The sequence below is a fragment of the Canis aureus genome, chromosome 18, assembly GCF_053574225.1.
Source record: "Canis aureus isolate CA01 chromosome 18, VMU_Caureus_v.1.0, whole genome shotgun sequence".
NCBI classification, from domain to species: Eukaryota; Metazoa; Chordata; class Mammalia; order Carnivora; family Canidae; genus Canis; species Canis aureus.
In genome coordinates this window covers 55,475,707-55,498,942 of record NC_135628.1, presented here as the reverse complement: position 1 = coordinate 55,498,942, position 23,236 = coordinate 55,475,707, and the positions used below count along the sequence as shown (strand labels likewise).

At 49.1% G+C, this 23,236-nt stretch overlaps 1 protein-coding gene across 1 annotated transcript in view; it reads left to right on the top strand.

Moving 5' to 3' along the window:
• Window positions 1-19,925, top strand: part of PODXL (podocalyxin like) — a 49,450-nt gene extending 29,525 nt beyond the window's left edge. Inside the window, exons 2-8 of the mRNA XM_077857376.1 lie at window positions 9,541-10,188; window positions 11,500-11,873; window positions 12,144-12,215; window positions 14,056-14,203; window positions 14,432-14,493; window positions 14,678-14,845; window positions 15,824-19,925. Coding sequence (XP_077713502.1) covers window positions 9,541-10,188; window positions 11,500-11,873; window positions 12,144-12,215; window positions 14,056-14,203; window positions 14,432-14,493; window positions 14,678-14,845; window positions 15,824-16,021 — 1,670 coding nt within the window. The 3' untranslated portion in view covers window positions 16,022-19,925. The remainder of the gene's footprint in view (window positions 1-9,540; window positions 10,189-11,499; window positions 11,874-12,143; window positions 12,216-14,055; window positions 14,204-14,431; window positions 14,494-14,677; window positions 14,846-15,823) is intronic.
• The last annotated feature ends 3,311 nt before the right edge of the window (window positions 19,926-23,236 follow it).

Sequence of the window (23,236 nt, the reverse complement as noted above, 5' to 3'; positions counted from 1 at the left end):
AATCCACAAGACCTAGAGAGTAGACGGGTTTGCTGAGCACGTGGCTCTCCTGCTGTGCCTTCGGTGTGAGGGTCTGGGTTAATCTAGCTCGTCGGGGCTGCCCCTCACACTTGCTGCACTGCAGGCTGCCAGGCCCCGGTAGTAGCTGTGTGTCTCCCTGCTTGGCTGCAGGTCTTCCTTTTTTGCTGCCCTGCAGAGAGCCTGTCTTTCACAATTCCCTACAGCTCTCTTCAACTTATTATTTTTTATTTTTATTTTTTAAAGACTTTATTTATTTGAGAGTGAGGGAGACAGAGCATGAGCGGGGGGGAAGAGACAGAGGGAGAGGGAGAAGCAGGTTCCCTGCTGAGGAAAGGCAGATGAGGGCAATCCCAGGACCCTGGGATCATGACCTGAGCTGAAGGCAGAGGCTCAACCAAGTTAAGCCATCCAGGCGCCCCTCTATTCAACTTCTTTTTACTTCACACTTGCTATTGCTGGCACTTTGGGTTAGTGGCAGGGAGAAGGGCAGTCTCTGTTTTGCTTAAACATGGTTCTTACAAAGGCGCTGGGACCTGGGCCTCGAGGGTGTGGCCGTCATTGGTGTTCTGCCTCTTTTCTAGAAGTTACGCTGGATTTAGCACGTATCCCTGCCCTCCCCAGGGGTAAAGAGCTTTCTTATTTTTCCTGTTCCTTTTCCCAGCTGCACTGGGTTTCCATCAGTGCCCCTGGGCTCTTAAGTTTTTGCCTTTCTCCTGCAGTTCAATGCTTCTGTTTCCTAGAAGAAATAGGAGAGATGGATCTGGGCAGAGTCTCATTGTTGGCTATCATTTTCCTTCCCCAGCTTTGGTGGGTTGCCACAGTGTCCTCGGGCTACAGATTTTGTTGACTTTCACCAAGGAAGACTTTTCTCCCCCTAGGGGCTTGGGGCCCTATGGGGCTTCCGCAGTGACCACTGCTTTCTTCCCCAAGCCAGCTCATCACGGTTCTCCCCGGCCTTCCTCCTGTGCAGCCTACACAGGATGGGGACCTCTCAGCATCTGCAGCTCCCAGGCTTCACACTAGCCCATACCCCACCTTGAGCAATCCATTCCTTCTCTGACCAAACTCTGTCCCACGCAGACAAAGGCTTGGGTCCCGTTTCTCCCTGCTGCTGCCTAGCTCCAGTTTTCAGGAGAGTTGTTTGCCCACAACCTCAGTGCCCCAGTGGTTCAAGAAAAGTCATGAATTTTCCATTTCTCAAGCTTTTTTTCTTGCTATAAGGGTGGGAGCATTGTTCTTTCCGGCCCTCTATTCTCATGGACTGAAACTGGAAGTCCTGTGGTTCTTTTGACACACACAGATTCTTAATTTTGATGAAGCCAAATTTATCAGTCCTTTTCTTTGGTTGGTACTTTTTGTGTTTTGTTGAGTGATCACTGTGTATGAACTAGTTCTTTTAACCGACACACATTAAGGCAGAATAGACTATGCTACAGAGAAGTTCACATAAAAGGCTTTGATCCTTGAATCTGGACTTAGATTTCCTATATGAGAAAAGTCTTAACTACCAATTTAATTTCTTTATGCGTATAGGACAAATTGTTATGTCTGTTTCTTCTTGAGTCACTCTGGTAAGTTGTATTTTCTTGGGAATGTGTCCATCTCATGTGCTTCAAATTTATCAGCATTTGCTTATAATAATAGCCTATGCTATAAATATCTGTTATTATTTTTATACCTCATATTTTGTATTTATGCATTCTGGGTTGTTTTACCCTTTGATCAACCTCACCAAAGTCTTTTACTATTTTATTAGTTGTTTTTTTTTTTTTTGGCTTTATTTTCATTTATTTTCTTTGATTCTTTTTTATTAATTGCTTTATTTTAATTTTTATGTATGTACTTTATATATTTCTTATTTCTTTTTTTAATAATATAATTTTTATTGATGTACTATTTTATTAGTTTTTTTTTTTTTTTTTAATTTTTATTTATTCATGATAGGCACACAGTGAGAGAGAGAGAGGCAGAGACACAGGCAGAGGGAGAAGCAGGCTCCATGCACCGGGAGCCTGACGTGGGAATCGATCCCGGATCTCCAGGATCGCGCCCTGGGCCAAAGGCAGGCGCCAAACCGCTGCGCCACCCAGGGATCCCTATTTTATTAGTTTTTAAAGAAGGTCTGTTTTGGGACCATCTGGCTGGCTCAGTCAGAGCATCTGACTTTTTTTGTTTGTTTGTTTAAATATTTTATTTATTCATGAGAGACGCAGAGAGAGAGGGAGAGACATAGGCAGAGGGAGAAGCAGGCCCCCAGCAGGACCCCAGTGCAGGACTCCATCCCCAGACTCTGGGATCATGCACTGAGCTGAAGGCAGACACTCAACAGCTGAGCCATCCAGGTGTCCCAAGCATCTGACTCTTGATCTCAAGTCATGAATTTGAGCCCCATGCTGGGTGTAGAGATTACTTTTTTTTTTTTTTTTAATATTTTACTTATTTATTCATGAGAGACACAGAGTGAGAGGGAGGCAGAGACACAGGCAGAGAGAGAAGCAGGCTCCATGCAGGGAGCCCTATGCGGGACTCGATCCCAGATCACCAGGATCATGCCCTAGGCTGAAGGCAGATGCTCAATGCTGAGCCACCCAGGTGTCCTGGTGTAGAGATTACTTTAAAAAAAAAGTAATAAAAAAATAAATTAAAAATTATTTTATTTTATTTTTTCAAATTTAAGAAAAAAAGATTTTATCTATTTATTCATGAGATAGGGAGAAAGAGAGAGAGGCAGAGACACAGGTAGAGGAGAAGCAGGCTCCTCGCAGGGAGCCTGATGTGGGACTCAATTCCAGGACCCCAGGATCATGCCCTGAGCCGAAGGGAGATAATCAACCACTGAGCCACCCAGGCGTCCTTATTTTTTCAAAAATTTAAAAAAAGATTTTATTTATTTGCCAGAGAGAGAGAGAGAGAGTGCGTGAGAGCACGCACAAGTAGGTAGAGTGGCAGACAGAGGGAGAGAGAGAAGCAGACTCCCCACTGAGCAGGGAGCCTTGTAGCAGGGCTGGATCCTAGGACCCTGGGATCATGACATGAGCCGAAGGCAGACGCTTAACGAACGGAACCACCCACATCCCTCAATTTCTTATATTAAAAAAAGAAAATACTGTTTTTGACTTTGTTGATATTTGCTATTATCTTTTGTTTTCTATTTCACTAATTTCTGTTTTTATCTTTATTATTTCATTCCTCCAATTTTTGGGGGGCTTATTTTACACCTTTCCATTATGAAATTGAAGAGTATATAGAGGACCAGATCCAAGCAGGTCCTAAGGGAGGATACATTTTAAATTACAATGTGGCTCATGACCTCAGCATGACTATACCTGCCATATTGCCACCTGTCCCTCAACTCATCCCCAAAGGTCCCAAAGAGTACTTCCTTGTGATCAGTTGTCTGAGGAGTGAATAAAGGCACGTTGTGTTTATGTATATAATATGCTGGAGCCAGGCAAGAGTGGACTGATGTGGGATAATAGCCCTGTTTAGGGGATACAAGTATAGTAAGGAAGGAAAGAAAGTTCTTCCCAATGGGCAGGACTTTGAACAGTAGATTTCATGGCCAGTTTTTTTTTTTTTTTTTTTTTTGTGGGTGGGTGGGTTTTTGAAGGCAAGCTATGCTGAGGTGAGGATCTGACCAGATTCCCAGGCAGTAGCTAAGATTTTTAGATAGTAGATTAGGAACTTAGAAGGAATAAGAATGGAGAATCAGTGCAAGGAAGTTTGTGGAGGAGGCATATGGATGGACCTCTTGGGATAGATATGGAGTGCAAGGATTTTTAATCTCACTCTTTAAACTTTTTTTTTTTTTAAGATTTTATTTGAGAGCGAGAGAGATCAAGAGAGAGAACATGAGTGGAGGGGTAGTGACAGAGGGAGAAGGAGAAGCAGACTTCCTGCTGAGCAGGGAGCCCAATACAGGGCTTGATCCCACGACCCCGAGATCATGACCTGAGCCAAAGGTAGATGCTTAACCAACTGAGCCATCCAAGCGCCCCATTTTTAATCTTATTCTTTTTTTTTTAAATTTTTATTTATTTATGATAGTCACAGAGAGAGAGAGAGGCAGAGACATAGGCAGAGGGAGAAGCAGGCTCCATGCACCGGGAGCCCAACGTGGGATTCGATCCCGGGTCTCCAGGATCGCGCCCTGGGCCAAAGGCAGGCACTAAACCGCTGCGCCACCCAGGGATCCCTTTTAATCTTAGTAAAAGATTATTGTGTCTTCCCACCTGCCATATTCTATTGGCAATCCTATTCACTGTCATCATATTCCACAGAGAACAGAATTTCACCAAGAAACTCAAAGGCAAAGTAAGTGGAACATTAACCTTATAAGATTTACTCATCTTATTAGGAATCCTGCATGCTGCTACATAATGAAGCAGGGAGGAATGTGGTTGGCACCCAGAGGATACCTGTAGTACCTCCTAGCACTCTTCCTGACAGCAACCCTAAAGTCTTAAATCTCTCAGAAATGAAATCCAGAGGCACCTGGGTAACTCACTCAGTTAAGCGTCTGCCTTCTGCTCAGGTCTTGTGATCCTGGGGTCCTGGGATCCAGCCCCACATCAGGCTCCCTGCTCAATGAGAAGTCTACTTCTCCCTCTGCCCCTCTTCCTTCCTGCTTGTGCTCTCTCTCTCAAATAAATAAATAAAATCTTAAAAAAGAAAAAAAAAAGAAATGAAATGAAATCCAGTATCCACTACTAATGGTATCAGTGATGCATACTGAATACCCCATGCTCGAGGGTGGTAGAAATGATGTACTTGTCACACAGGTTTGGGAGAGGAGTTCTGGGTATGGTTTCTGACCTAAGCCTGATTCTTTAGCCATCTGAAGTGATTCTGTTAGCTAAGTGATTTTTTTTTTTTTTTTTTTTTTTAAACTGGCTGCTTGGAGTTTATATTTCCCACTTGGTGAAAGGCACATGGTTACAGGGTGTCCGGAAGGCTTGCATGTGGCTTGGATAGTAAAGAGTGGGGTTCTCCCAACTTCCTTTTTGGTGTTTTGCTCTTGTGATATAAAATAACCCAAATAATAAAATAAAATGCTTTAGCTTGCTGTGGCCTGCCTCCTCTACAGGGAGAAGCGGGGAGAGGAGGGGCTCTGATGAGCCTAGTGTCTCCCGAAGCCCGGTGGCTCGTGGTGGCCACTCAGGATTGGGGCCCAGTTGTTGGCTTTGCTAGGCTGGCCAACAGGTTGCTTCCTCATGGCTTCTGGAGCCAAGTCACAGGTGATTGTGCTGTTGGAGGCCTGGGAGATTCTAAGCATTCTGGAGACTCTGACACCGTAGCCCTGAATGGGAGAGTGGAGCTCCTGAAAAAGAAGCTTGCCCATGAGTGACCCGGGTACACCTTGGGGAGACCAGGGTGGTGATACTCTGCATTTCTGCAGGAGCTGTTACTGGAAGTGGAACCCAGGCAGCACCAGTAACAACTGAGGGTGGCCAAGGGAGAGCCACTGGAGGGGGTGGCTGCCTTGCTGTTGTTTGTGCGCGGGCGGAAATCTTGGCGGTGACCTCTGCCAGGCCTTGGCATGTGGTCATGGGTGGTGGGGACAGAGATGGGTGGGCTCAGAGCCCATTTACAAAGGAGAACATGGAAAGCCACTCTTCACCTGAGGTGCATACAGGGTTCCATTTTCTGTTTAATGCAGACAGAGTTGATTTCTAATGTTTGAAACTAAGAACCCCGGTTTTCATAGTGAAATAAGTGGGGGTGGAGGAATAGATTAGAAGGTTGACTAGTGTCCTCCCCAAAAGATGTGTTCAAGTCCTAATCCCCACCACTTAGTATCAGCAAATGTGACTTTATTTGGAAATAGTGACTTTGCAGATATAATCAAGGTAAGATCATACTGGATTAGGTGATACTGGATCAGGTGAACCCTAAACCCAAAGACTAGTGTAGTGTCCTTATAACGGTGGGGGGGGCGGTGGGTACACAGGGAAGAAGGCCATGTGAAGAGAGCCATAAACTGGAAGGATATAATTGTAAGCCAAGGAATATCAAAGATTGCCACAAAGAAGCAAAGAGAGCTTCTTCCCAAGTACCTTCAGAGAGAGCATGGCCCTGCCAATTATGGATTTCTAGCTTCTAGAACCATGAGAGAATATATTATATTGTTTTAAGCCACCCAGGTTTTGGTCATTTGATACAGAAGCTTGGGAAACAAATACACACTTCATTCAAGGTACCCTGAGTCTGTCGAAAGATTCAGTTCTGGGAATTGGGTGAGTGGCTGGCTGTGTTTTCTTTTTTCTTTTTTTTTTTTAATAGTTTTTTTTTTTTTTTAAGATTTTATTTATTGATTGATGAGAGACACAGAGAGGAGAGAAAGAGAGGCAGAGACACAGGCAGAGGGAGAAGCAGGCTCCATGCAGGGAGCCCGATGTGGGACTCGATCCGGGGTCTCCAGGATCATGCCCCGGGCTGCAGGCGGCGCTAAACCGCTGAGCCGCAGGGGCTGCCCTGGCTGTGTTCTCTATTGTGGTGATTTGACACAGGCCACAGGTTACTGAGCCTTGAGGTGGGATGTTACTGGGCTGCCCCTAAGGAACACATGGTTATTATCCCTTGTCCAAAATTGCTTTTGTTAAGATTATTCTGATTACCGTGCTGGTCCTGCCATCTGTTATGCTACCGTAGCCACCTTTTTTCCTAGAAATGGAAATGCCTCTACTGCTACCCAAGGAACCTGGTGATTCATCCCTACTGAAATCAGCATTATCTCCTACTAGCACACCTGGCTAATGAACGCTGTCTTAGAATATGCTACTAGTCTCCTCAACAATATCCCAAAATTAATCAAATCCAAGATACTGTCAATGATAAGACAAACTATTAATTTTATGAACCTTAGAAGAACCTTATGAAGTCTTAGGAAAAAAAGACTACGGTTAAAGTGTGACCTACAGTAATTTATAACACATCCTCATTTCAGGGACATGTAAAGATATGCATTTTTTTTTTAATTTTTTTTATTTATTTATGATAGTCACATCAGAGATGAGAGAGAGAGAGAGAGGCAGAGACACAGGCAGAGGGAGAAGCAGGCTCCATGCACCGGGAGCCCGATGTGGGATTCGATCCCGCGTCTCCAGGATCGCCCCTGGGCCAAAGGCAGGCGCCAAACCGCTGCGCCACCCAGGGATCCCCAAGATATGCATTTTAGAACTCACAAAATAAATATTTCTCAAAGCCTTGGGGAAACAAGTGTCATTTGAGCTCTTAGGGGAAAACAATGTGACCGAGCAGATTATTAATGGTAAACCATTCTTTTTTTTTTTTTTTTAAGATTTATTTATTTATTTATTTGAGAGAGTGAGAAAGTGAGTGTGCCAGTGGGGTGGGGGAGGGGCAGAGAGAGGGAGAGCCAGTGGGGCGGGGGAGGGGCAGAGAGAGGGAGAGAGAATCTGAAGCAGATTCCACGCCCAACATGCTCCACAGGGCTTGATCCCATAACCTCGAGACCATGACCCAAGCCAAAACCAAGAGTTGGATGCTTAACCAACTAAGCCACCTGGTGCCCTCATGATAAACTTTTTTTTTTTTTTAAAGATTTTATATATTTATTCATGAGAGACACGGAGAGAGAGGAAGAGACATAGGCAGAAGGAGAAGCAGGCTCCCCGATCCCAGGACCCCAGGATCATGACCTGAGCCAAAGGCAGACACTCAACCACTGAGTAACCTAGCTGCCCCATGATAAACCAACATCTCCGTCTCTCTAAGATTTTGGATTTCTTCTTACTCATTATTCCAGGGAATTTTTGGCAACTTAAACTTTGTTTAATGTAGACTACCATTGAGTCCAGGTTTCAGTTCACCAACTAAGAAAACGATTAGAACTACTACTTCTAGGTACTTATTAAGTCAGCATATTGAATCCAAAATCTCTCGTATGTATATCTATATTGATAAATTCAGCTTGATATGATTACCCCTCCTTGATCTAGCACACTCATATTGTACAACTATACATATTTGCTAGAGTTATTACAGATATTTCTTATTGTGTAAGCCTTCTTCCAGGGCAGACTCTGTATTTGTCTTTCTGGGGCGTTACTGGAGTCTGACCATTGTTACAGGTTTGAAAAAAGTTCAGAGTCGAAGAGATGATGAGGAGATGTGATTTCCTGTGTCAGTGAGTTCAGATGAGCCTACTAAGAATTTTTGAGCAAGGTAGGAACTGCATTAGCAGACAGGAGAACAGCAGTTGAGTATACTGGCAAGTGAGCTCCATTGCAGATTGAGATTTCTGGATATTTTGATTCATCTGCATATGTCACCCATTCTAATTCCAAAGGTGCTTTTTTCACATAAAGAGACCTGATGAAGTTATGAGTTAAACTAACACTGTAATTTGGCAACTCATGGGATCAAACTTTTACATTTGTCTTTTGATCTTCTCTGCTCTTCAACTGCAAACAAAAAGAGATTCCTTTACTGTAGTCTCAGAAAATCTCAGACTTTCAGTCTGCGCTTTGATTTAGGATTTAGAATTTGATCTCTCTCCCCCCGCTTTTTTAAAAAAGATTTTATTTATTTATTCATGAGACAGAGAGAGAGAGAGAGGGAGAGAGAGAGAGAGAGAGAGGCAGAGGGAGAAGCAGGCTCCATGCAGGGAGCCTGACGTGGGACTCGATCCCAGGTCTCCGGGATCAGGCCCTAGGCTGGAGGCAGTGCTAAACCGCTGAACCACTCGGGCTGCCCACTCTCTCCCTTTTTTTAAAGTAAGGTCCACCCCCACCATAAGGCTTGAACTCATAAACCCAAGATCAAGAGTTGCGTGCTTGGGACGCCTGGGTGGCTTAGCGGTTAAGCACCTGCCTTCAGCTTAGGGCGTGATCCTGGGGTCCTGGGATCGAGTCCCACGTCAGCCTCCCTGCATGGAGCCTGCTTCTCCCTCTGCCTGTGTCTCTGCCTCTCTCTCTGTGTCTATCATGGATAAATAAACAAAATGTTTTAAAAAAGAGAAAGAACAATTGTACTCAAATAGCAATTTGTGTCCTGTCACAATGGTCAGTTTCTCCTCCTAGGTTATACTTCCACGAGAACAGGGGCAAGCCTCTCTTGCCATGCCTCCCACAGGGCAGTTCAGCGGGCCTGAGTCGGCTGCGTCTTCTGCCAGGGTCCTGTGCCTGGGCGCTAGCGAGAAGAAGGCCGAGGGGATCTTGGCGGCCTGGCTCTGTGGGGGCATGTGGGACACATGAAGGGCACGGGCCTGGAGCTGGAGCGGGGAGGGGGCAGGGAAGTCACTGCAGGCTCTCACGTGCACTGGCATTAGCTGGCCTGGTCTTTCTGTTCTGCAGAATTTATCTTGGCTTCCTTTGCTCCACTCTTGTCCCTAGAGGTTTCTTGAGTGTTAGAAAATCCAGGCACCTCAGAGGCCTTCAGCCTCTGCAAATGGCAATGATGGGAGCAAGGCCATTGGATCCTAGGGAAGAGCTGGAGAAATGTGGAAACACTTCCAGCTAATACCCTGCCTTGCTTCTGTGTTTTCTTTGTAAACAGGAACCATCATCACAGCAACATCTCCAACCTCAGGGCAGCCCAGCACAGAGTTACCTGGTGGTAAAGGGCTAATAACTACAGCCAAGACTATACAAAACACAGATCTAGCAATCACTGGGGAAAAGGTGATGTCAGCCACAGTCAGCAAAGGACCATTACCAGGATCCAGCAATTCAGTGTCGATGACATTAGCCCCAACCCAAAAAAACACTGTCATAGCCCCTGACCAAGATGAGAAGGTGTCAACCAACCCTACTATAGCTACGAGTGACTCAAAGGGTATTCCAGACTTAAACAAGTCTATACTTCCATCAGCCACTAACTCCATGAAGCCTGACACCCCAGTGACCCAGACAGCTGGACCTGGAGCCCAGGGTAACCCTGGCACTACCGTCAGCCACATGACCAGTGAGAACACAGAGCAGACGACCTCTCAGCCTCCACCTCAGGTTAAGCCCTCCAGCATCACTCCTGCTCTAACTTCCATCATCGCCCCAACAAGTCCTCGCCAACCCAGTGCAAACTCCACTACTTTGAAGCCTCCAGAGAGTTCTTCCGAAAGTCCAGACAAAAGCCATACAGCTTCAAGTAGTTTAGGCACGAAGGTGGTTCCCAGCTCCTCATTATATGGCACATCTCCCACACGAAGTAAGTAATGCTTTTTTTCTTCTTCTTCTTTAATTAAGTAGGCTCCTCATCCAGTGTGGGGCTTGAACCTATCACCCTGAGATCCAGAGTCCTCTGACTGAGCCAGCCAGACACCCCAAGTCATATCCCCCCACCCCTCCCAATTAACAAGAGACTTCTGAATGCTTATACACTATACAGTTGCTCAGCTGGAAGTTGGAGTTCATGCTGAGGCCTAAATTCTGTGACTACACCAAGTTCGTTCAGGCCCAGGTTTTCCCTTCAATGATGAGCAGAGGCCAGCAGTGCTGTTATTCTGATGAGGGGTCAGTGTTTTGCCCAGTTTGAACACACAGACAAGCCAACATTCATGGGTAAGATTTGGGTGGTTGTAGTGGTGCGGCATTAGGAGTATTCCAGAACAGTGTTTCTCAAACTGCTGGCAATCTACCTTACGAAATACTTTTTTTTTTAGCTTTATAACTTGATCCGGGAATACAAACGTGTAACATGCATGTAACAACACATATAACTGATAACAAAAGTTTCACTGACCAGGGCTTATTCTTACTGTATGTGAGAGGCCCTAATGTTTTCTACTCCTCCTCATTTCCTTGGTTCCTTTTTAAAAATACTGATCTTAACCCAGTAAACAAAAATTTAAAACTCACTGATGGATCACGAACCTCAAGGTCATGACCTGTGGCAGATCTATTGAATCAGAATTTCTGGGTGTGAACCTGAGCGTCTGCATTGTCAGGAAGCCCCCCGGGTGCCCAGATTGGGTGCCCAGAATGCATACCGATGTGCACTGCACCTGCTCCCACCGCAGGCGGTCGCATCCTGCAGTGAGAGCAGGGGCTCTGAGTTGGATAAACCTGGATTCAAGTCCCTGATGTGCTGTTTCTTATCATGGGCCCTTGGGCAGATCATGAAGCCCCTCTGAGCCCCATTTCCATATTTATAAACTCAGGTTAATTATGGTACCTTCCTCAGAAGGGTTAACTGAGAAAGTAACCTGGAAGCACTTAGGACAGTGCCCCGGATGGATGGAGTAAGTGCTTGCTGAATGTTAGCTATTGCTGCGGGCCTCACCGTCACCGTCACTTCTTTTATTGGGTCTCACGCCGGCTCATCCAGTCTGACCCACCCTGGAGTGTGTTACAGGGAAAGACTCCATCTGTTTGCCTCTTGTTCCGCACGGGCTGCGCTCTAGCTGGAAGTGGGGGGTAAGGCCCAAGAACTCCCCCAGACAAGGACAAGAGAGACTGTCCTCTGCTCTTAAAGGGCCCACTCATCTTTTCTCAGAGCCTTTTGCTTTCCCGATTACAGCCTCATCGGTTACCTTCTGGGGAGGTCCACAGTCCTCCAGCGGGTCGCCGCCTGTCCCTGCGCCCACTCCCCGCCCCGCTGCGACCTCTTCCTCCACCCCTGGGATCTCCTCTGTTCCTGGGACCACTTCGCTGCCGTCGGAGACCGAGTCTCTGGAGTCTCCGTCGTCGGAGTCTCCGTCGCAGCCTCCGAAGCTGCGGCCGACCGGCCCTCCCGGCCCTCCCGGCCCTCCCGGCCCTCCGTCATCGGGGTCATCGGGACCTGCGGCCTCGCTTCCTGACGAGGGACCCAGAAGCTCCAGCACTCAGCGCGCCGCCACTGCTCCCCGAGCCCCCAGCGTCCCTCCTCCCACCTCGGCCCAGGGGGATCACAGGGTACTTCCCGCAGGGGTGGGGCAGATCCGGGCTCTAAGAAGTGCTTGTGTCTTCCCTGCAGCCCAGGGCCCCACGAGGGTCCAAGCACCCCGCCCCCAGCTTTGTCCGGCCCTGGCTTGGACGGCTGGACAGCCAGTGACCCCCCCAGCTTGCCAGGAGGCCTTCCGCTGTGCCCCTACCTGGGGGTGGGGGAGGAAGGGAGCGCTCGGGTCTCAAGGGATGAGACCCCGCAGGCTCAGCCTGAGCCTGAATCCCAGTGGCTTCTCCTAGATAAAGTGCGAATCCCCCGGAAGGCTGACCGACAAGATGCTCCTCCTGAACCTGACGAGAAGCGGCCTGTGCGTGAGTACCCGGCCCGGCGGCCCCGCCACACTGCGCTCAGCAGCGCGTTGGGGAAGGTAAAGGGCGGGTGGAGTGTTCCTTGGGCAAACGGACCGACAACCGTGGGAAGCGGCCCGCTCCGCTCCGGACAGGCGCCGGGCACCAGGCACCAGGCACCAGGCACCAGGCACCGGGCACCAGGCACCGCGGCGCCCCTAAGTGAAGCCCACCGGCCGCTGCAGGACCGGCGGTATCCAGGGCTCCCCAGGGCTCCCCATGGGCTCCGGGGCTCGGGCTGTGCAATTATTCACGTGTTCTCGGGTCTGGAGGCCTCGACCCTAGCTGAGGCTGGGATTTAGTCAAGTCGACCTCCCTGGGCTTCAGAGGCCCCGGCTGAGAACGAGTCAGCTGAACTAACGCTCCCTATTCTAAAGGTCTGGTTTTCTGTTTGCTGGTCCCTGGATTAATCTGCCAGCCCCAGTGGGAGAGGAGCGGGAGGAGTCAGAGCTCCCGAGCAGCAGGGAGCCGCTGCCAGCGCTCAGGGGACTGGGGTGTGCGCCGGCCGGGGGTCCCCTTGTGTAGGAGGACTGTCCGGGAGCGGGTTTGCTCCTGCCTCACCGCCAGTCTTGCAGGATTCAGGCTCCGGGGTGCAGGTGATGGGTGGCTCACTGCTGCCCTCTCCTGGCCAGCAACCGCTTTTTGCGAACCCCTCTGGGAAGCAGAACCGCGCGAGTCAAGGGTTTCTAGAGGATGGAGAACTTGGGTTCACAACATCTTAATGCCCCCTGTATTTTTTTATGGTTGTTTTCTTTTGAGTGTCCGTTTTTCTGGAATTTCCCACATGAACTTTCCAAAAGCATACATTTAGACTAGAGTTGTGTCACCCTGGGGCTGGGCTTATTGAACAAGGCAGGCATCACACTGATGGCAGGTCCAGCCATTCTCAGGCCCTCTTTTTGGCTAAAACTTGCCAGGTTGTGTGATTGGTTGGGAGAAGCATTTTTTCCCATGTGCTGTAAAAGGAAGGTTAGACGCCCTGGTGTGAGGTGGAGGAATTGGTAAGCTTTGGAAATGTTGGGCGGAAACCCAAGGATGGCGTGTGGGAGTCCCGAGGTGAGCTGTACCAAGAGCCCTTTTCTTCACCTCAGTACCTTCTTCCAAAATTGGGTCAGAGAACACCAGTTTGGTGTTTCTGACATGACAGGACCAGGTAAAAGCTGTCCACCTTTGTTTCCTCACCCTCAGCCCTAAAGCCACATCAGCCATGCTCTCTCTGCCGAGAGGTATACACAACTCCCCCCTAACATTTCGCCACGTGCAGCTTCAGGACAATTCCCACGTCCCCTGTTCACTGATGGCCTGGCTTCACGGCCACAGCCTTAGCCTAGGGAAGGGCATGCGTGTTTCAACTTCGGGAGAGATAACCTTGGGCCGAGAGCTGGGGCTTCCCCTCCTGAGGTCTTCGGACTGGGCATCAGTACCTGGCAAGTGGCAGGCTGCTGGGCAGTGCCTCTTCAGGCCCCCCTCGGGAGCTAACGCGGGCCTCAGGTCCTGACCCCTGAAGAGCTCCGAGAGAGACGGGGGCACTCAGGGGAAAGGTATCGTTCAGCCACGGATGAGATAAACAGGGTGAGGGGAGCGGGGAAGAGATTTGCGTGAGTCAAAGAAGGCAGGGACTGGCCCGGCACAGCATGGAGCCCACGAGTCCTGCTGGGTCTGGGAATGGCCCCAGTTGAGGGAAGAGGGACATGGGTCCCACCAGGCAACAGCAGTCTCCCGACCCTGGCTCCGAAGGGCAGCCCCCAAAGCCTAGGCTGCTGTCCTGATCCCGGAGGAATCACTTGTGGCATCCCCACAATAGGCGGGGAACAATTCGGATGACAAACTGATCACACTTCTGTGCCGAGCAGCAAAGGCCACCTTCAACCCAGCTCAAGATCAGTGCCATATACGGCTGGTACCTATTCAAGACACCCAGGCGGTGGCAATCAAAGAAATCACTGTCCAGAGTGAGTTGAGGGTAGCGGTGCTGGGGTGTAAGTGGGGTGGGAATGGGGCAGGCGTTGACCACCCACGAGGACGGGTCGGGCTGGTACTTCCTAAGAAGGGTCAAGCCACGCCCCCTCCCAGGGCCACCCCAGGGCGCGGGCACTCAGGAGCCTGGGGTGCAGCGCGCCCTCCTCACGGAGCCCCGTCTCCCGGAGCTGGGCCACTAGCAACATCTCTGCTCCCCACAGCGAACCTCTTGCCCAGGGACGTGTACGAGTTGCTCAAAGACAAATGGGACGAGCTCAAAGAGGTGAGCGGGTTCCTCCCGGGCGCTGGGGGTCTGAGGTCTCCGTGGCGGAGGACGCTCCCAGCTGGCAAGCAGCCGGCAGCCGGGGGGCTCCAGAGGGGCCAGCACGGCCCCCACAAACACCAAGCAGAAGCGCTCCTAGCCGGGTGGGGGCGACCCGCGTTCTGTCTCTGCCCCCTTCTGGCAGGTGGGAGTCAGTAACATGAAGCTTGGGGACCAGGGGCCACCCGAGGAGACGGAGGACCGCTTCAGCATGCCCCTCATCATCACCATTGTCTGCATGGCATCCTTCCTGCTCCTCGTGGCTGCCCTCTACGGCTGCTGCCACCAGCGCCTGTCGCAGCGGAAGGACCAGGTGAGGACTTGGCTCCCCAGCGGGGAGGCAGGCCAGTCCTCCAGATGCCTTCACCCCGTCACTCCCGCATTACAGGAAGGCCAGGGACCCCTTCTGACAGGCAGAGGCGTCCCTTACAGGAGCTACCAAGTACCATGGGTGGTGGGGAGATCCTGGCCTTTGGGTCAGAAAGACGGGATAAGCCCCGGCCTCGCCTCCTAGTGTCCGTCTGACCTTGAGCACGCCCGTAATCCCCGAGCGCCCCACGCCCCACCCCCACCCCCTCTGCGCGTGGGGATGATACCCAATCCCCACCCTGCAGAGCCGCTCTGAGGATTCCCGGAAACGAAGGGGCCCGGCGTAGCCCTTTTAGCCGTCTTCCGGGAATTCCACCCAGACCCGTGGCTCTCAGCCCTGGCTGTGCATCGTGGGGACAGTTAGCAGAATTCCCACACCTGCCTCTTCACATGCCGGTTGAATCAGAATCTCTGGATCTGAATATTTGCTGAGAGCTTCTGGGGCGACCCAACTGCATGACCCAGGTTGCATGTCAGATAAAGACTTCGAGAAAGCACCCTCTCCTGGTGTGTCCTGCTGCACCCACACTGCTTAGGCCTGGAGAGGTCCTCGCTCACCCGGCCTGATGAGAGTCATTTTCTTCAGTTCAGCAGGGTGAGGCAGGTGGCAGGAGAGTACGTTTTGAGGGGGATGAGGGATAGAGGAAAGAGACTGGAGGTTTCTGGAAAACAAAGTCCGTTTCCACAGACTTCATGGATTTGCCAACAGGGTAAAGTCAAGTGAGTTGGGAATTCTAGGATGCTGGGGCAGTCTTCGTCTCAAAGTAGAGGTAGGCCAGTAGCCACAAGGGCCTCCAAGAGCATGTATTGCATACCCTACCCAAACCGGGGTTCCTGGATTGTAGGGGTGGGGTGCCCATGTGATTTTAAGGCCTTAAGCCCTCCAAAATGACCCTTTCTTGGGCCATCTTCCCTATCCTAGCAACGGCTGACAGAGGAGCTGCAGACGGTGGAGAATGGTTACCATGACAATCCCACACTGGAAGTGATGGAGACCTCATCAGAGATGCAGGAGAAAAAGGTGGTCAACCTTAATGGGGAGCTGGGGGACAGCTGGATCGTCCCTCTGGACAACCTGGCCAAGGATGACCTGGACGAGGAGGAGGACACGCACCTCTAATCAGGTCCTCAGGTGGCCCCCGACAATGCTACAGCGCTCCGGACTGAACCACCTCAAGTGCCATTTGGACAGGGGAGGAAAATCCTTCCCAGTTGAGGGAAAGACGGGAGGAGGGAAGCAGACTTGGAAGGTTCCCACCTCCCAATCCCCACAGGGCCTTAATTTTCCCTTTTCACACTGAACAAATCCCATTCTGTCTAGATTCCTCTTGTAAAATAACCCACTAGTGCCTGAGCTCCGTGCTGCTGCAAGACGAGAGGCAGAGCACTCACGCAGTCATCAGTAGAATCCCTTCACCTCCCGCCCGAGGTGACTGAGGCCTGAGGGGCGTCAGGTCCTGCTCATCCAGCCCCTCAGTGACAGAGGCGGGACGGAAGCAGAGCTTCGGCCCCTGCGGGGGAGCTCCCTCCCGCCCCACTGCTGCCGTCCCTCAGGGGTGAAGCTACCAGTCGACGGACGGGACAGCAGATGGGATGGAAGGGACAGCATGGGCCAGATCCTGTCTCAGTGGGATTTGATTCCATCCAAGGACAGGCTCCTGGCTGTCCATCTCCTCCTACCCCAGCCTGGCCGGCCAGTGTCCCCGTCTCCTTTGAGCTTGTTCCCCCCTCCAGGGTCCCTGGGACTCACTGAGTTCGTCATGGCCTCAAACCCCTTGCTCTGGATTTTGGCTTCCTTGCATTTGCTTAGGGATCTTGAGACTTAACCCACATAAGACTCCAGTGTGAACAAGGTCTGCCTCTGGGATCCATCTGCAGGTGAAAAAAACAGGGGACGCCCTTCACCCCAGGATGGGTCCTGGCCCACTACCCAGGGCAGTCCTTGAAGAGGCTCCGCGGGGACTCCTTTGGCTTCCCACTCCTGTGGGGACCAAAATCTGCAGCCGCTATGAAGGCGAGGTGTTCCTATTTTGTTGTTCTCGCTCAGCCGGTGAGGTGGGGACCCGAGTTCGGGGATCCCCCTGAGACCCAGCAAGAAAGAGCAGTAGCTGCAGGCACACTTTCCCAGGGCCCAGTCCACAGAGAGGTGTCTTGACAATCCATCGATACAGTTAGGAAGGCTAGGCTTTGCTCTCTGTTCCATGGGAAACTCAGGGACTTTTCAAGTTGCTGAGAGTTTTGTTACTGTTTTTTTAGTCCAGCCCTCTACTGCCACAAGCCAAAGCTCCAGTTGCTGGGAGACTTTTCAGTTAACCAATCTCACCGATTTCTGGTTCTCCTGTGCCATCGGGCGAGAAGGGCCTAGAAAGTGCCACGCATTTTAAGTTGCACAGGAGCAGCCTGGGAGGCCGGGGAGCGGGGGCAGTTCCCAGCAGCACGCAGTGGGCCTTGCCATGTCCCCTTCTCTGCACTCGTGGCAGGGCTGCCTAGTTCTGCGGTTTCTGGTGGCATCTCAGGGAAACAGGACCGTGAAGAGGTTTGGAGGGAGCTTAGCAGTTAGCTCCCATGCAGAAGTCACCCGACGACTGGACACAGTGAGGTTTAATTGGATTTTCTGGGAGGCCCAGATCCCAGATTTTATACACCTTTGCCCACGGTCTTTCTTGCTCCTGGTGTAAAATTTCCTGACGCCAACTCGGAAGATGGGCAGAACTGCTTAGGAGAGTGAAAACTAATTTCAGGGCAAGAGGTCAGAACCCCAGGACCTGCAGGCCTGGGCTGTGTCCTGATGAAATAGGCAGCCTGCTTTAGAACAGCTTGTTATTATTTTTTAAAGGATCTTAGCTGGGGGAAGATCTATGCCCTTCCCTGCATGCCTCGATTCCTCCTTCAGAGCCTCTGGCCTTTGATATCCTAGTTTCACAAGAGCTAGAGAGATGCTAGACTAACAAGGATCCAAAAGTCTTTGCCCTGATTGTCTAGCATTTGAAGGTTGGCAGGGGAGAGAACAATGCTAGTCTGGGAAAAAAAAAAAAAAAAAGAGAGGAAATCTTGTTATAACTGGGAAGGGATCTGTTTGCTTCCTTCCTGCCCAACATTGGGTTCTTTCCACCCAGCGGGATTCTATTGTGGCGTCTGTGGAAGAGGCCACTGGGTGACTACTCCTTGGCTGATTCTGGGTCCCATTTTACCAGCCAGCCTCTAGACAGAGACAGCAAGTATGCCTCCACAAACTGATCGAAGGCTACAGCCCCACGGCCTCTTGGGCAGAGGGATGATGCCTGGCAAGGACTAGAGTAACAACTATACTTGGTCAAGAGGAATGACTGTGGCTCTGTCCAAGGGGCACCTTGGGAAGCTTTGAGCTGCTTCAGATGCTCATTTTGGTGCATTTTCAGATTGGGTTACTCTAGCCTTTTAGGGCAACTTCAGAATTGAATACCTTGCTCTTGCCACTTAAGACACCTGTGTCAAGGGCCACGTGTCGGCAAAGGTCATCTTCACCCCACATCTGCACTGGGTTCTACATGCTGTCTGGTAAGTCAGATCCTGGGGCTGAGAAGAAGAGGAACATCAGCAACTCAGCATGACTTTAAACAAGTTGTGCCAAAGGGATATCATGAACTTTCCATCGGTGGCACACTGGTTTCCCTAAGCTGCGTAAATGGCCAGAAGCCACGAATCTGTGACTGGATGGAAACCCAGAGGGAAAGCATGCTGTTCTGTGAACGGGGAGGGAAGCGGCAGTGCTTAGGAAGGGGTACAGAAATAGTCTCTGCGTCGTAGGGACAGAATACGGGTTTAACGGAGTCGATGCCAGGTTCTTTCTTTCCCTCTTGGTAAGGAAGGCTAGCAGAAAATTTATTTAAACCACTTCTTGAGCTTTAACCTTTTTGACGATATACTGGAGAAACTTTGAAAAACAAGTCCAAGCTGATACACATATACATACTTTTTAATGATGTAAATACAACAGCCACATGTTAATCCACCCTGCACTGCTTTAAGTGAATATACACTGGGAAAACAGGTGTTAGTTGAGGTGGCTTTTTTTCTCTCAACAGGAATGTAAATGTCTAATTCACTAGAAAGGACTTTTATTTTTCCTCTAATGAAAAATGAGATACAAGACAAGCCGATGACAAGGATCTGTCTTACATAGATCAGGCATTTTTATTTTTAAACATGATCCTCACCGCCCCCCCCGCCCCGAAGTCTTAGCAGATCACAGGAAGGCTTGGAGTCCATGTACACTGGTTGACACTAGTCCCAGGGAGGCTTTTAGAGACCTAGTCCTATCTTTGTTTTGTTCTTTACAAAGAAAGAAACTGAAGCCCAGAAAGATGGAGTGGCTTGGCCAAAATCACATGGTTAGTGACAGAAACAGGATTACAACACAGGTGTTGTGGGCCTCAGAAGGAATTAGTAAATTAAGGACTGCTAATTAAGGCGCCAGGATGAGACAAAGGACAGAATTCCCTTCTCAGATCTCTTCCTGCAGCAAGGCTGGGGCGAGCCTGACGGCGATGCTAGGAACCATACTGGCCTTCTGCACTTCCTCCGAGTTCAGGTCTAAGACGTACATGAATGATACTTTCCTGTCAAGGGACAGTTTTGAATGACCCTTTTTTTACATACGGATCTTCTACTAGCAGGACTAAGGATCAAAGGGAACAAGCTCCAGGAAGGCAGGGAGGGGCAAGAGTAGAGCAATTGCTTTTTTTTTTTTTTTTTTTTTATCACTGTTTCCAGCTGACGGCTCAGGTTTGGTGAAAACCCAACACTTGAGTGGGAGCGAGGAGATTACTAGTTGGATGTGTGTCTCTTCTGTTATTAGTGAATGTTAAACAGTTTGCCCAGGAGACTGGGGGAAGCATGTGTCTTCATGGACAGGGGTCTGAAGTACACTGGAATTTATGGAAAAACTTGTTTGTAAAGACTCTATGTAATTATTGCCATTTTCTTACAAAACTATATTTTGGAAAATTGTATACTGTCAATTAAAGTGCTTTTGTGTAAGCTGGTTCAAGGCCTGTTGAACTTGATTGGCCAGTTGGCTTCTGTTCCTCACTTGTGCACAGAGGCTCGAGGCCCAAGCGCCCGAGGACAGGAGGTGCAGGGATGAATGCGGCACCCTCTGCTCTTACACGCTCTTACACGATGGGGTGGGGGTGGGCGGTGCAGGGAGCCAAGGAGAAAGAGGGAAGCTGCGAGGAAGAAGGGGATTCTGGACGGGAGATGGTTCTCCAGGTGGCCTCGGGCTGTCGTAGTGATCACTGCTGCATCGTCCTCCCTCGCACTTTTATCTGTTCTACCTTCTTCCTTCCCTCCCCTCGTGGCTCAGATACAATCATGAGTCACCCACCACTAAAGATCCTTGAGCCCTGGTCAAGTGTGAAAACGCGGGCGTAGAGACAAAACAAAAATATAAAAAAACAAAGAGGTCCTGTTCTGGGCCTGTTACTGCTCCGCAAAGGCTCGGGCCAGGCCCGGAGAGCCCGCCGCCTCCCTCTCCGCTCCTCAGCTCCTCACCGGAGGGGGATCGCGCTCCCGGCTCCCGGCTCCACCTCGACCCGCAGGCTTGCAGGAGGGAACCGTCCCAGGAAGTCCCAGGAACCGGGTCCCCTGGGACCGCGTTCACGCCGCTCTACGGTCATCTCTTCCACGTGCCTCGTAACTTAGAGGTCACAACCTTGCTCAGCAACGGGCACTCCTCTCCCAGCAGGGATTCTCTGCGAGGACACAGCTACTTCAGTGGTAGCAGGAGGCCTGGAAGCCACGTCGTTTTTCTCTCCAGTCTTCCAATCTTTTCTCGCGGCCACATTAATGCAGGCGTTCCAACAACAAAGCACATTTCTAGAATAAGACCACTGTTAACAATTTCCCGGCCTCCCCCCGCCCAGTATGATTTGCCTTTTATATAGGAGTTCTGAAAGGCAGTTAACACCCTTAATAGTGGGCCAGAGTTGGGCCAGGGGTGTTTTGAGGTGAACTTCAAGAGTGTGCCAAGAATACAGAAAAGAGTACAAGCACCAGGAACTCGGGCAGGCTCCTTGGCCATGCTGGAGGCACACTGTTCTGAGAATGGCTCAAAGATTATCGCTGGCCACAAAGTAGACCTGAGGCTCCGTTCTTTTCCTGAATAGGTCATTCACCCTGTTCCCTGCCCTGCCAACCAAGAAGCATTCAGTGGTCTTTTTAATTTGTTAGGCCTCTGTCACTCACACTTACCCTGCCCTACAAGCTTGGTGCCAAGCCACACATTTCTTTTGCACCCTAAGGGAAAAAAGTAGAAAAAAAAACAAAAAAAACAAACAAGGACTGGCTATTATATAATTAACACTAATGATAAATACTGAGAGAGTATTTTTCAAGGACCTTGGCAGTGTACAAATTAAAAAATCGATGGGATCCTAGCAAATGGGATCTGCTGCCAAGATGTATTTGTTAGATGGAGAGAGGTGAGGCAGAGTTGAGGCTGCCCAGTGCTACACAAAAGTCCCTGGTGGATCTGGAAATAACCCTAGGGTTCCCTGCCTATGCCCTGGGCCACCCATTCTCTGGCCCAAGTTCAAGTAGCAGCTGTGACCATGTGTGCTGTAGATGTCGCCCCGCTTGGGATGTGCCAACTATTAGAACTTATTAGCACAGATGTGGACAGGCTGCCTCAACCTATAGCTTTCCTTTCTTCCCTGTAATAAGAACATCATGTTCTTCCGTCCCACCTTCCCTATGCAACAGAAAGCTAAATTTCTCTTCCTCTTCTGTCAAGACACTAAAAGGCAAAAGAAGATGTGGCATCTGTGGTGCTTAGGTAAAGCAGCAACGTATCCAAATAGTATTTACACCTAAGCCAGGACTAATCTAGGCTTCAGGATAGCCTCAGTTTGCCTTTCCATTCATACCTTCAAAATCTGAAGGATTAGGGATTTAAAAAAAAAAAAAAAGCCTTCATTACCAGGGAAAATATTTTTTCAATTTCCATGGACTCTGTGGTTGACTTTTCTAAGTATGTCAGATGGGCACACATGGCCAATTCCCTATTCTCTCCTTGGGTAAGCAGAGGCTTTTACCTCTGTAGGTCTCCACACTCACTTGGTGTGTGAGCGAGAACCTGCCATCACAACTGTTCAACACAAAGCCCTCTGCTTATCTGCTGTTTTCCCGCCAGAAGACAAAATAAATCAGAGAGGAGGTGTCCCACATTTTGATCCTTTTGAGTTCTCCGGAGGATTAACCAAGGAAAGGCCAGTTCCTTACCTTATCACTGCATATCATGTTTTCCGGTTTTGAAAACAAAAATGTTAGTTCTGAGCAATGCTCAAAGCACACTCTAGAAATGAAAGCTATGAAGAGGGATCATTTGATTCATAAATTGAGAAAATCCCCATTTTGAATAAAATCAGTTGACAACTCACTCACTGCAGAATGCAAGATTGCAAAGCTAAGCATGTAAAAGGGACCAGGAGATGAAAAATGTCAAGAAGAGGTCCTGTCGAGTCCATCTGGAAAGCTCTCACAGCTCCTGCCAAACAACTTATGCTCTTTTGTTTGGCTTATCAGAGTTTCTTTTCTCAAATGTTCAGTCCTTAAAATTTCTTTCCCCTTTATTAGGCACAGGAATCCAGAATTTTTCAAAACTTTGCAACAGCTCCAACTCTCTTTACTGTATTTTCTATAATTGATTTTCTTCTAGTTCCTAACCTATACAGGTATGTCCCCCTTAAAGAAAATCTGGGAAACACTAGTCCAAATTTATAAAAACAGATCAGATAGGGCTGGTCATCAATAGTAGATAAAAGATACCGCCTAATGAAATAGTTTACCAGTGTTCTTTAAATATGGAAACTTCCCCAGGAAACTGAGATCCATCAGAACGTCTTTATTCCAGCACTGTCTCAAAGGAAAACATCAAATGGCTTTTCTACAGTGGGTAACATTTTCCATCTTTGGAAGCCTGAATAAAACTCACCTTTTTGAGGGAAAAATACAACAAATGCAAGTATAAAGTATGTAAACATTTTAAAAGTTGACTTTAAAAGTAGTTTCCAAAAAAAAAAATAAAAAAATAAAAGTAGTTTCAGCAAACGTAAGAGACATCTTGTAGTGTCCATATATAACTTTTTATTAAGAAAATGAACAAAATACATTCTTTCTCCATATGTACATTACATACAACATAATTCTACAGTTGCAATCATTCAGCAGATCACTCATTTATTTATTCACAAAGCAGTGTTAACACAGTCACCAAATCTGGGATCAGAAAATTCCTTTTATGAAACAAAAAAAAAAAAAAAAAAGAAAGAAAAGAAAAAAGAAAAGAACCTAAAAT